Source organism: Ursus maritimus, unplaced genomic scaffold (assembly GCF_017311325.1).
Source record: "Ursus maritimus isolate PB19 unplaced genomic scaffold, ASM1731132v1 scaffold_3, whole genome shotgun sequence".
Lineage (NCBI taxonomy): Eukaryota > Metazoa > Chordata > Mammalia > Carnivora > Ursidae > Ursus > Ursus maritimus.
The window spans coordinates 67374970-67388339 of NW_024425563.1; the positions used below are offsets into that span (position 1 = coordinate 67374970).

Consider the following 13370-nt stretch of genomic DNA (forward strand, 5'->3'; position numbering starts at 1 on the left):
TAAAGCAAACTTAAGAAAGAAGAACAAAGCTAGAAGCACAACACTTCCTGGTTTAAAACAGTATTACAAAACAATAACAATCAAAACAGTATGGTACTGCCATAAAAACAAACACATAGATCAGTGGAACAGAATAGAGAGCTCTGAAATAAACCTCTTCATATTTGGTCAATTAATTTATGACAAAGCAGCCAAGAATATACCATAGGGAAAAGATGGCCACTTCAATAAATGGTGCTGGGAAAAGGATGGACACATACAAAATAATGAAACTGGACCCCTACCTTGTACCGTCCATAAAAATCAACTTGAAATGTATTAAAGACTTACATTTAAGACTTGGAACCATAAAACTCCTAGAAGAAAATATAGCATCAGTACCTTGATATCAGTCTTGACAATGACTTTTTGGGTTTGACACCAAAAGCAAAAATAAACAAGTGGGACTACATCAAACTAAAAAACTTCTGCACAGCAAAGGAAACCATTAACAGAATTAAAAGACAGCCAACAGAATGGGAGAAAATATTTGATAAGGGGTTAATATCCAAAATATATAAAGAACTCATGCAACTCAACAGCAAAAACCTAAATGCAATTAAAAAGAGGTGGAGGAAATGAATAGACATTTTTCCATAGAAGACAAACAAACAGTCATCAGTTACATGAAAAGGCATTCAACATCACTAATCATCAGGGAAATGCAAATCAAAACCACAATGAGAAATCACCTTATTAGAGTTAGAATGTTAGAATGGCTATCATCCAAAAAACAAGAGATAACAGGTGTTGGCAAGGATGCAGAGTAAGGGGAACCCTTGTGCACTGTTGCTGGGAATGCAAACTGGTGCGGCCAACTTTGGGGAAACAGGATGGAGGTTTCTCAAAAGATTAAAAATAATTCTTCTTCATTTAGTTCTTTTCTAGCTTAATTTTTCTAGTTCTAACTTTTATTTTGTGAAAAACACAAGAGTTTATGAAAACATTTATTTACAAAACACTGTGTTTAAAGAAGAAAAATAAACCAAATATCCACGTACTAAGAAAGATGCAGAACACTACCAACACCTGAAAAGCCCACTAGGCACCCCTCCCTGATAGCATAACTCTTCCCTTGTAACCACTATCTGAAATATTGTGTCGATCGTTCCCTCCATTTTTAAAACCACTTATTAAAACGACTTATTTGTGTATCTCTAAATGATATGCCATTTAATTTTTTCCGGCTTTGAAATTTAAATACAAATCTTCTGTGATTTGCTTTTTATCCCCCTTCAATTTCTTGTTTGTAAGAATCATACACACTGCTGCATGGAACTGAGGGTCCTTCACTTTACCCTTTTCTGTCATTAATGAATATTTGGATTATTCTCATTTTTGCTATTATAAGCAATACAGTGGCCCACAGCCAAATCCCACAGCTGTTTTTGTATGGACCATAAGCTAGGAATGGTTTTTACATTTTAAACGACTGAAAAATATAAGTATCACTCTTACATCCTTTTTAATCTCAAATGAAAAGTGTCTCTTAATGGGAACAATTAACCAGTCATGTCTGGTGTAATGACTAGTATTCTTTATATTTTTTTAATCCAAGTAATTTTATGCCCAATAGTTACAGTTTTCAACTCTTTTCCCCTCACCTTTGCTGTTTAGAACAAGTTGTTCTTTGTTTCTTTTCCTCCTTGCTAACTGGGAAGTATGCAGGTGATGCGTTCTTTAGATCCTTTAGGTATCAGCAATGTTCCTTCTTTCATCAGGAGAGGTAAATGCTCTCTGGGACGGATACAGGATTCTTCGATGTGTGAAATTTTATGTCTGCCTCCTGCGTCCAGTGTTACAAATGAGAAATCTGATGCTAGTCTACTAATGTTGCTTTGGCAAGTACCTTTGATTTGAGTGTGGTATTTTGTAAAATTTATACTTTATGTTGAAGATGAGGACTTCTCCCAGGCTAGGCCTAAGTGCGGGGTGTTTTTTAAGTCCTCTCTGAATCAACTGGCCAAGCCCTTCCAAATAGGAGGCTCAGGTCTTTTTTGAGCTCAGGAAAATTTCTTCCATGTTTTGTCTTATACGTCTCTCATCCTCTATTGTCTTCTCCCCTTTGGTCACCTACAATTTATATGTTGGGTCTCTGTCATCATTTTTCGTGGATGTTTGCTCTGTCATTTAAGAATTAGTTTGGCTCGGGGTGCCTGGGTGGCTCAGTCGTTAAGCGTCTGACTTTGGCTCAGGGCGTGATCCTGGCATTCTGGGATCGAGCCCCACATCGGGCTCCTCTGCTGGGAGCCTGCTTCTTCCTCTCCCACTCCCCCTGCTTGTCTTTCTCTCTCACTGGCTGTCTCTCTCACTGGCTATCTCTGTGTCAAATAAATAAATAAATAAAATCTTAAAAAAAAAAAAAGAATTAGTTTGGCTCATTTCTTAAGCTTTACCTTTTAGGTCACCAGTTTGAGTTTCAACAATACCATCTTTTCCTCTTCAATTCCTCTACTGAAATTTTTAATTTTAAAATCAACATTTTTGTTGTTTGTTGATTGGCTTAAGAATGTCTTTTTAAAGCCATACTTGATATCTTCATTTGGTTTTTCATTTGCTTCTTTTTGTCGTTCAAGTTGTCATCTATTTGTTCCTTTTTTTTTTTTTTTTGGTAAGGCTCCCTGAGATGTGCTATTTCCCTGTTCACGGGTCCCAGTCCATTCCCGGGTGCCCATCTTACAGGATGCTAAACATGACAGTCCCTGGTCCCATAGGTCCTCACTTCCCGCTGCAGGCAGGCTGAGATTCCAAGAGGAGAAATCAAGAGGAAGCCCCTCTGCTCCCAGTCTCCCTGCTCTCTCTTAGCCCTCTCCCCTCAGACAGGATTCGCTGTCTCCATTCTAAAATCCATAATCTAACGGCCCAGCACTCCCCCACCACTACATTCAGAGCCCAACCATGACCACTCTCCCTCCGTCAAGAACACAAAAACAAGCACAAAAACAGCCACCTGACCCCCCACTTCCACCTGCTCCCTCTGAGCTCACACCAGCACCAGCCCTTTGCAAGGGTACTGACCAAACATCAGGCCCCACCCACACCTCCCTACTCCTGGTCACCATCCCAGCCAACTAAAGCAGATAGATGGCTTTTAGTTGGAAGTGGAAGGGAAGAAAGAGTCTTTCAGTCTACCATCTATACAGAGCTCATATCAACTACTTTTGAAATTTAATAGACAAATGAAATCCTCCATGAGAATTAACATTTTATCCAACCCTTCAGGGGGAAAAAAGGCTACACGTGAAAAAAATAAAATCATTTCTATGTTAGTAAAATAGCCATATAATGATATTACAAACACTGTAGAGCTCATATACCTTTCTCTAGTTCCACTGGGAAAAGTTCCAGCTTTTCTACACGCTTTTCAAGTTCGTACTCGGCAGAAGCAGCCACGGGATCCACTTCATCATTCCTCCTGTCGTAGTCTTCATTGGAGTATGTGCTGAAAACCTGCAGTAGGTCAACAAGAAGATGATCATCCAGAAGGATGGCTTTCTTAATTAAAAAAAAAAAAAAAAACCCTGCTAAGTATCTAAAACTATGTAAGTTAAAGATTTTGTACAATGGATTTCTTTGAAACAACTGTTCTATCTTTAAAATCAATGGAGTTGTTAAGAATTAAGGAAATCAGAATCAGAATAAAAATAACTTGCATTTTAAAATCTATGTCATCCTACCACTTTTAATAATCTGGGAGACAACAGCAGCCACAGGATATATTATTTGAATAGCAATATCCATTGCTTTGTAAGGAATCAGAGTATACCATGTTAGCTGCAGTGCTCTGCTGGTTCCTGATGAAACTATGGTGAAGGACCTTGAGGCTACTACCAAAGCGAACACCCACACTGAGTCCATTTCATGCTATGACCTACACAAGCCCTGGTGTTGTGCTGTGTCAGTACTATAATTATATTTCAAGCCCAGGATCACTGAAACTGACTTCTATACCGTGCTGAGCTGCTCGCTTTGGCAGCACATACATACTGTACTGGGCTGGGCGAAGCTCTCATTTGTCACCTCTTATTTTACTTGCATGTAGACCCATGTTAGATTCCCACTGAGCCTTTCCATGAAACAACTATCCAAATACGGCTCAAGAGCTGCAGAGAACTAAGATATCGCCAGCTCTTTCTTTCTGACCTAAATCGTTCCAAAGATTACTACTAAATGTGGTCTTCAGGTGTGGTCATAAGAAACTTGATTGTCCTTATTTCTGCTGCCTTAGTTCTATTTGAAAAGTAACTGGAAATAGGTATACCACCCTTTACTTAATTCACTGAGGAATATCTAAAAGAAAGAAATGTATAATTCATCAAGTCCAATTAACATGTATAATAAAAACTCACATTTTCAATTAAATTTAATAAATATTAAGTATCTAAACTGTTCCTGAAAAAGCTCTGTAATGTCCCCAAAATCTTAAAATCTACCAAAAGTCCTTTTTTAAAAAATATACATAAGAAGCTGTAATAAAAAAAGAAAGCAGAACAGAAGGTCAGAGATGAAAGAAATCAAATCTATTGCCTGTAAAGCCAGCCCTCCTAGTCCAGGTGCGTTTTACATTCATATTATTGGAAAACTGACAACTCTCGTATGCTATATATGGCAACCTATAAACCAGGAATATTTGTTGTATATATAGAAGCAGATGTAGTGTGGTATAAATTTATCAAAATCATGTCATTTATAATATTTGTACCAGGATGAATACTGTTTTTCTTTCTGACTTTCAACATGTCTTCATGGCCTCAAGCCACTCATTTGGTCTCTACCACATTTCTCCATCATAATAAACATCACTACATCCAAATGCATATTTCTAAACTATAGGGTTCGTACCTTTTTTATTAATCTTTTCATAAAATACCCTTCTTATGTCTCTTCCACAGAACTCTGAGATTTTTCTTAAGTTGTCAGACTGATAGCATTCTCTTACCCCTTTTGATCTTTCACTTCCCTTACATTTGTGGTAATCACCGATTCACATTTATTCATTCATCAAAAATTTACTGAGTCTCAACTCTGTGCCAGACATTGTGCTGGACATTGGAGAAGGTATGGTCTCAAGTAACTCAGAGCTTAGTAGGGACACAGAAATCAATGTAAACAACCACAGTATAATGTGATACCTGATGTAACAGAAGAAAATGCCAAGTAATCTTTCTTACTTGCCTGAGAAAGGGAAGAATTTCATGAAGGGTGAAATATTTGAGCTGAGTCTTAGAGAATAAATAAGAATTCGTATATTTGAGTGTAGAAGAGGTAGAATGTGTATTTCAAATACAAGCTCCTAGACAAAAAAAATCCATATCTATATCTGTATCTTTTAGAAAACACAGCGGAGTGGACTACAAAGCAACACGTCTAGGGGAGCAAACTTTAACGACACACAAAAAAAGTTAGCTGGATCCGGAACTTACGTGTCCTGCAAACTATTGGCAGATGTGACTGGAAATCATTCCATTAATGTTTGCTACTTGTCTACATCTGCTAAAGGTCCAAGAATATATATGTGATTGCAGAACAAAGATATAAATGACATCCACTCTGGAACATGGCTCAATTCTGCTACCACATAGTAAGTGAACAAACAAATATGTGTGTGTATACATGCGTGTGTGTGTGTGTGTGCGCGCGCGCACGCACATGTAAAATGTAGTATGGGAGAACTGTTTCAAATGAATTAACACCTTCCTGACTTTTTTCAGGATCCCAAGCACTCTGTTATCAATTGTTCTTCTTCAGTTGGGCTGGTTTATAAAGTTCATTTGGGGATATCCTGAAACTAAATAAAACAAGTAACTGTATGACTCTATATTGGAAAATGGTATTTTAAATAATTTTTGAGGCATCTAGCAATCAGGTGACTATATCACCATTTTATTCTGTAGAAAAGAAATAACGTAAGATACTTTTCATCTTCAGCTTGCTCATAGTATGGCAAATAATGTGGGTATGTAGGAAAAACCTATAAATAACTGAAAAAGAAAAACCAGAATTCATTAGGTGCAGATTAAGCTATCATTTACTTGAAGAATCCAAGAGATTTAACATAAACATTATTAGAACCAGTAAGAGTTCCATAAAGTAACAAAAAATATATATTAAAAAACCCACAATAATTTAGAAAGTATAACAGAAAAGATCAGAAACTTATAAAATACCCAGGAATTACTAATTTTAAATATGCAAGGATATCCTTCTCTATAAAATTTAACTGAAAAATACAAAAAGCCCTAAATATGTATAATGGCATACTATGTTCCTGGATAAAATGCTTAATATTGTAAAGGCATCTACACTCCTAAATTACTGTAAATGTTAGTTTGCCCCCATTTAATTTATGACTACAGGGCAGTCAAAATTAAAACCCCACTCACATTTTTCATGTAAAACTAACAAACTATTTGAAAAGAATAGGATGGAAACAGACCCTATAAGATACCAAACATACAATAAAACTTCATTTTTTAAGGCAATATACTTTGGGCCCTGAGGTAGATCTATTTTTGGATTCCATTCTGTTCTGCTCCTCTACTTTTCTACTCAAATTAGTTAGGGTGATTTATTCAATAAATAGAAAAAAAAAAATCCTATTTCATGTCAATAACAAAAGTAAAATTTCAATTGGTTAAGAACAAAAATAATTATAAACTTCAAAAGTGCTAAAGAAAATATGGGACAATGTTTAATCAGCTAGATAGGATGTTCCTACAAAGCCACAGATCCTAGAAATCTTAAAAGAAATGAATAAGCTATGTGATTACAATTCAGTGTTAAAAATTTCTACATTATAAGAAAAATTAAATATTAGGAAGAAAAACTGCTAAATATCAAGATGAAATATTAATATACATAATATACAAAGAACTTTATCACTTCAAACAACTACATGTGTAAGCAGGGAAAAGAAAATTAATTAGAATTCAACAAAGAAATATTAATGTTCAATAAATGATGTAAAGATGCTCAGCTTCATTAAAAATTAAGCAAACGTCAAGTACAAGGAAATACGAGGTATTCACCCATAGAATGGGTGGGAAAAAAACAAAAAACAAAACACTGCAACATCTAGTGTTCATGAGAATACAGGAAAAAGAATACTCTTGGAAAAGCAAAGAAAAAAAGCCTAACTTAAGAACAGCTATCAGGATTTTAAATGTCAATGCCTCTGACCTAATAATCTACATCCATGTATCTACAGAGATATTTGCAAACGTGCAAAAGAGGTACATGCAAGAGAGTTCATCACAGCACTATCTGTAATAGTCCAAAGCTGGAAATTGCTTCAATGTCCACTGACAGAGAATATGTCTTAACAAATTATGATACATATGAGTATGTAATTTTATGCAATGATTAAAAAGTTCTATCTCTGCTGACATGAAAGGCTATGAAACACATATATTATTAAAACAAAAAAGCACACTGCATATATGTCTACACATCGATATCCACACCCACATCTTTATCTACATATATATATATTCCCAATTGGTATGAGCCCAATTTTAATCTAATTTAAAGACCTCCTAAATTCTCTAGCTCTGTAGCTCTTGCCTCAGTGTCCTTATTCACAAAACGGCTGTTATAATAATTACACCTATCCCATAAAGTTATTGAGAAAATGAAATGTAATCATGCTTGGTTCAATATGAAGGAGAGAAAGCTTTCCCAGGGTAATATAAGCGATAACACTACCGCTTCCCCAGATACCTACACTCATCTCATACTCCTGTTTATAAATAATTTTGGAATATTTCATCCACTATGATGCTTAATGTCCCTGAAACCAAAATCTACATAACTATCCTGATATTATAATATAGATTGGCCTGCCAAATCCCTACCTGTGTCCAGAGCAATGCACTCTCACTCCACAATGGCTCACCACTTGCCTTGCTTTGTTTTGCCTTGACCAGGAAAAAACCTCAGAGATAAAAGAGATGTTGACGGAGGTAAACACTTCCCCTTTCTTCAATATGATCTTGATTCTTTTAATATTCTTACAACAGTTCTACCAATTTTATTTATATCACCATAAATGCTCTTCAAAAATATGTACAGCTAATCCAATAATAATCAGAACCCAATTATGATATTACTGGAATGGAAAAACCTCTAAAGGCCAACAGCACCCTGGGCCCTAATGTTCAACACCATCAAAATCAATCAATCTATCTATCTATCTATCTATCTCTATCTATCTCTATCTGTATTTAGTTCAGTCACCTTCACATTGTTCCTGTGTTATTTCACTGAGCAGACAAAAGGGTGTTTAAATTTAAGACTTCTTTTTTCAGAGCCAACAAATGATATTCTGTTCCTTCACCAAAGGAAACAAAACAAGACCTTATCCCTTGCTTTGCAGCAGGGGCAGGCTTTTAGGCAGAACAAGTTTACAAATACAGTTAGCAATGACATTTCTGACCCAGTAACCCAAGGCTATACAAAACAAATAAAGCTAAAGTTAGCTTACTGTAAGATTTTAACTAAGATCATTCTTTTTTGCATTTCTGGCGGTTTGAGCTACAGCACTTTTTCAAAACAACAGCAACACATTTTTAACAATAAGGGGGGAAAAAGTATTTCTTTTACTTCCTTATGACACATTTTCTTTAATCAATGCAGGTCAAAATAAATTCAGAATTTTATGTAAATATTGACTGGAAGGAATCTCCCACAAGGTTTCGGTTCCACCTGCTGTCTGGTTCCGCTTCATCTTCCTGACACATCGAAGATGGAAAACGTTCCAGGTTCTAGCACACTGCGTTCCAGATGGCGGCTTAGCACCGCGTGCTCCCAGGGGTTAGCCAAGCACCCGCATGCTTCCACAAACAGGCCCCCCAAACCACGAGCTTCCTCAACAGGACTCGAACCCACCTTCACATGATTTTAGTGCCTCTGCTAAAGTGACTCTAAATTGAAACTAAAACAAAGCTTGGAGAAGATAATCCATATGCTAAAGTTTTGAAGACGAATATGGCGATCAAACACCCACAGAAAGGAGCATCCTGATGGCCTTCGAGGGATGGACAACCTCCGCTTTCCTTTTCTTCCCCGAGAACCAAGAGCCAGTTCACCGATTTATGACAGTGAGAATGAGCATTTCTTGAGTGCCTAGCCTGTGCCAGCGAGTATGTTAGGTTTTTGCTGCAAACTGCTGTAAGCCAAACGGGGGGTTCACAATTATTGGGTACTTGGGGGCAAACACCCTGAGTGTCCCAAAGACTGTAAGTAGGTGAGGGCTTTCTGCTGTATACAAATACACAGAGAAGGAAGGTGAAAAAACAGACCCACAGTTCTATCTTGTAAAGTCAGGAAAGTCCCAGAATTCTGTTCTTCGGTTTCTCTGACAAGGAGCACACATGAAGGTACGTAAGCAATTATGACAATATTCTACAGTACGATGCGTCTAACCTTCAATTGGCACCACGCAGCAGAATCCTACATATCAGAGAACAGAGTCAAATGAGTGCTGGAGGTAGGTGCTACTCCAAAAGCTGTGAGCGTGCTTGCCTTGCCTAATTCGAAGTCTGTTAACGTAACATATTTCAAAGGCCAAGTCATATATGTGCAACATCATTCATTTCACCAGTTATTTGTAACATCCTTAACATTAATAAATAACATTAATAAGCCTTTTTGTGCAGATTTTAAGTACCCAATTCTGGAATGTTGACTTCTAATGAGGGTCTTTCAAATACTGACTAATCCTAGAGTGAGGTTTGTGAACAACATACCTGGAATGCTAAATAAAGCTGCTAAAACGAAGTTCTACCCACAAATTCTGCAATGCGTATGGTCAAGTAATTGCAAGTAAATTATGGACAGTATAAAACTTAACACAAATTATCTTTAACCCTGTACCAACTGATCCAGTAAATAAGGCAGGAAAGAGTAAACAGAGTGCATACTTTTTATATTTTTACATGAGAAATCCAAAGCTCTGAGAACAATATACACGGTATATACATAAGGATAATTAAGAAAGACAAAGTCTATAGGAACAAGAGATTTATTTCACTGAATGTAAGCCTAGGGTTTTCATGGATGACTGAAAAACAGGAAGTGAAAAGACCAGCATACTCTACGTAATGGGAAGTAAAGAAAAGGCTAGCTCAAAAGGCAATACAAAGAACCTTGTATTTGTCAGGATTCTCCAGACAAACAGAACCAGGAGGATGTGTGTGTGTGTCACTGTGTGTATGTGTGTATAATATATATCACATTTACAGACTATATAACAAATATATATAATATTTGCATTTATATTAAACTAGGTTTATTTTAAGGAATTGGCTCACCCAATTACAGAGGCTCACAGTCCAAAATCTTCAGGGTAAGCCAGCAGGCCAGAGACCCAGGGAGAAGTCGATGCTGCAGTTCAAGTTAAAGGCAGGCACTAGTAGAAGTACCCCTTCTTCAGAAGTCAGTCTTACTACTATTCAGGCCTTCGACTGGTTGGGTGAAGCCCATTCACATCATACAGGGCAATTTACTTTACTCACCACACAACATTGAAATGCTAATCTTATTCAAAAACACGCTCACGGAGACATCTAAAATAACGTCTGACCAAATATCTGGGCACTGTGACCCAGGCAAGTTGACACATAAAATAAACCATCACAAAGCCCTCAAAATAGAAAATTCTCTGGCTCCAAAAACTAGTCTTTTGACATCTGATAATCATATCCTGATAATGTTTTCTTTAATATCTCTTATAGTGTTGTAAATTTTCATATCCCTAGATGTATTCGTAGAATGTGTACAAAAACTGTGATAAAATCAAATATACATTTTTGTATTATCAATGACACCAACCACTTCATATTTATAGATAACCAACAACCAAATTTGGAAGAATTAACTCTTTAAATTTAGAATAGCTATGGCTGACTCTGTGGAAAGATAAGCTATATATCTGAAAACTTTTAATAAAATATTTCAAAATAAGTAGAGTTTTATTAAGGCTACATATACACAAATTGTCAGTGAAATAAAAAGATTAGAAAGTCCCGTATCTCTCCATTTTGAGAATAGAATTGAATTATAATGAGTATCATTTATCTGCAATGATGTGATGTTTAAGTACTTGAAAAGTTTCAAAAGCTTTAATATCTCCTTGCAAAAACAGCTTATGCCATTAAAGTAAAATGACAGAAAGAAATTCTGTCATAAATAAATGTAAACCGAGCTCATCCTAAATCTGGACAAATTCTAAGACAATGAAGCCTGAATTAGTGTGTTTTTCCAGTAGACAGCTTAACAGGAAACTGGGTGATTCCCCTGATGTTCATGTTTTTCACAGTATTTTCCAAATTATTATAAACAATTAAACATATCCATGAGAAATTAGCAATGTTCTCTTTCAGCTCAGCCAGAATTTAGTTTAAATTGGAGACATATGCTTTACAAACTGACAACGGGTGGCCAGCATGACATAAATTGGTGGCCTTGGTCCAGTTCCCACTGGACAGGTGTCTTCATCATAGAAAAACTGAACTAATTAGCACCAATTGGCACCTTTTTGGGGGGAGATGGGGTAATCTCCTAAGATAAACAGCTGACTTCTCATTCACAGAAGTTAATACTCTCGTAAGGTTGCAACAGGATGAGTTAGTAAGTCTGGATCTGTTCTAGCATTTGTCTGAGCAGTTGGTATTCTCTTCCTCTTCCCCTACCAGTGCCAGCACTATGTTTCTGAAGGCCCATGGAAGGAGATTATTCTGAACTGTCTAAATAGGAGAGCCGATGGAGGGGAGTACTACAGTATGCATGGGTGGTGAGGTTAAGGGGGATAAAGGAGGAGGTTGGCTACACCAAAAGGGGTTTGAGGGCTTCTCTTGAGGCTGGGAAGGGAAGGGAGACTTCCTAGGGTATAGAAGTTCCCCAGGTATAGAAGTTTACACCCCCCATGTGAAGCCCCAAGGACTAAGGGGTATCATGAGAACTAAATACTAAGCTCTACGATCTTGGGAACCTTGGGAAGAGCACCCACCCTGGGTCCAAGATTTTGCCTGGAGACAGAGTAAAAGAGCTTTAAAGGTACTTTACCATTTGTTCCAGGAGATTATTAAAAGTAACAGTATGGATTAAATGTCTCTAATTTAAACTAAAAGTCTGGCTCCTAACACAAGGGTATCTACAAAAGTCCCAGAGACTGTTCATTTACCTAGGTGATATAAGAAATTTCAAAAACATCAGTGAGGCTGAAGTGTTAGCCAAACAAGTAGGAATCTCAAAAAGAAGGAATCTCAAAAAGGTTCACTTCGGCGCAACAAAGGAAAGGAATGGGATTTAAAGCATCCTGGTGGTGGTGTACCTAAAATGATTTTTACTTAGAGAAAATGTGTTAAGACCAAACTCCTCACACCAACTGTGATGGTCTCTGATGTGTCAACTTGACTAAGCTACAGTCCCCATTTCGATGTTGGCCAGTTTGGTGCCTTCATAGCACCTCACGCTCAAAGTGCCCCAAAGCAAAACTGCAGTGTCCCCCGTTCTCTACCTCCTTCAAGCTCTCTCCCGTTTGATGACAACTGGATCCTTTTGGTCAGGTGGACTTGAAAAGGCAGTTGGTCATTAACATATCTTCCTCTTCCTCTCCCCTGCCCCCTATACCCACTTGAAATTAGTCAAAATCTCCTGTTGATTCTATCTTTTAAAGGATCCTTGTTCTCATTCCTTCCTATTCCCTGACTGCTCAGATCCCTAATAATGTAATTACACTGTAATGTATTTATTGCATTCTGCTCTCCTACAATTTACGCAACACCACATCTAAATACCATTCTTCAAGTGTGATTCTAATCATGCCACTGTGGCTGGGGAACAGAACTGGGAGATAAGATTGTGGTAGGAAACAGAAAGAGACAGTGAATTTATGAGTGATTGTACATTTCTTCTGCCTCCCAAGGTTCTGGATTCCCTCAAGAATAAAGTTCAAATATTTTAGGACATCAAGGTTCTCCAGGACCAGACTTCAGCCTACATGGCTCAGGCTTTACCTGCACAACTTCCTTTCACTTATTCTATCATGCAGAAATTGTTAAGCTACTATTTTGTTATATGTTTGTAAAGCTTTCTTTAATCTTTTTTTCGGGTCTCTCCTCCAGAATTTATCATTATGTTATATACAGTATTTATCTGTGACCACATTTTCTATTCAAATATACTCCTTAGGAGTGTATTATAGTCTTACTCATCTTTCTATAATCCACTGGTTTTGCTTTTGTTTTTTTCTTTTCAGCTTGATGGAGATAGAATTAACAAAATAAAAAATGGTATCTGTTTAACATGATGTGTTATCTATCTAACAACAT

At 36.9% G+C, this 13370-nt stretch overlaps 1 protein-coding gene across 1 annotated transcript in view; it reads right to left on the bottom strand.

Annotated features, from left to right (window-relative positions):
- PPP1R9A (protein phosphatase 1 regulatory subunit 9A) overlaps positions 1-13370 on the bottom strand; it is a 298537-nt gene that overhangs the window by 140845 nt on the left and 144322 nt on the right. The window contains exon 3 of the mRNA XM_040644262.1: positions 3357-3489. Within this exon, the coding sequence (XP_040500196.1) occupies positions 3357-3489 (133 nt within the window). The remainder of the gene's footprint in view (positions 1-3356; positions 3490-13370) is intronic.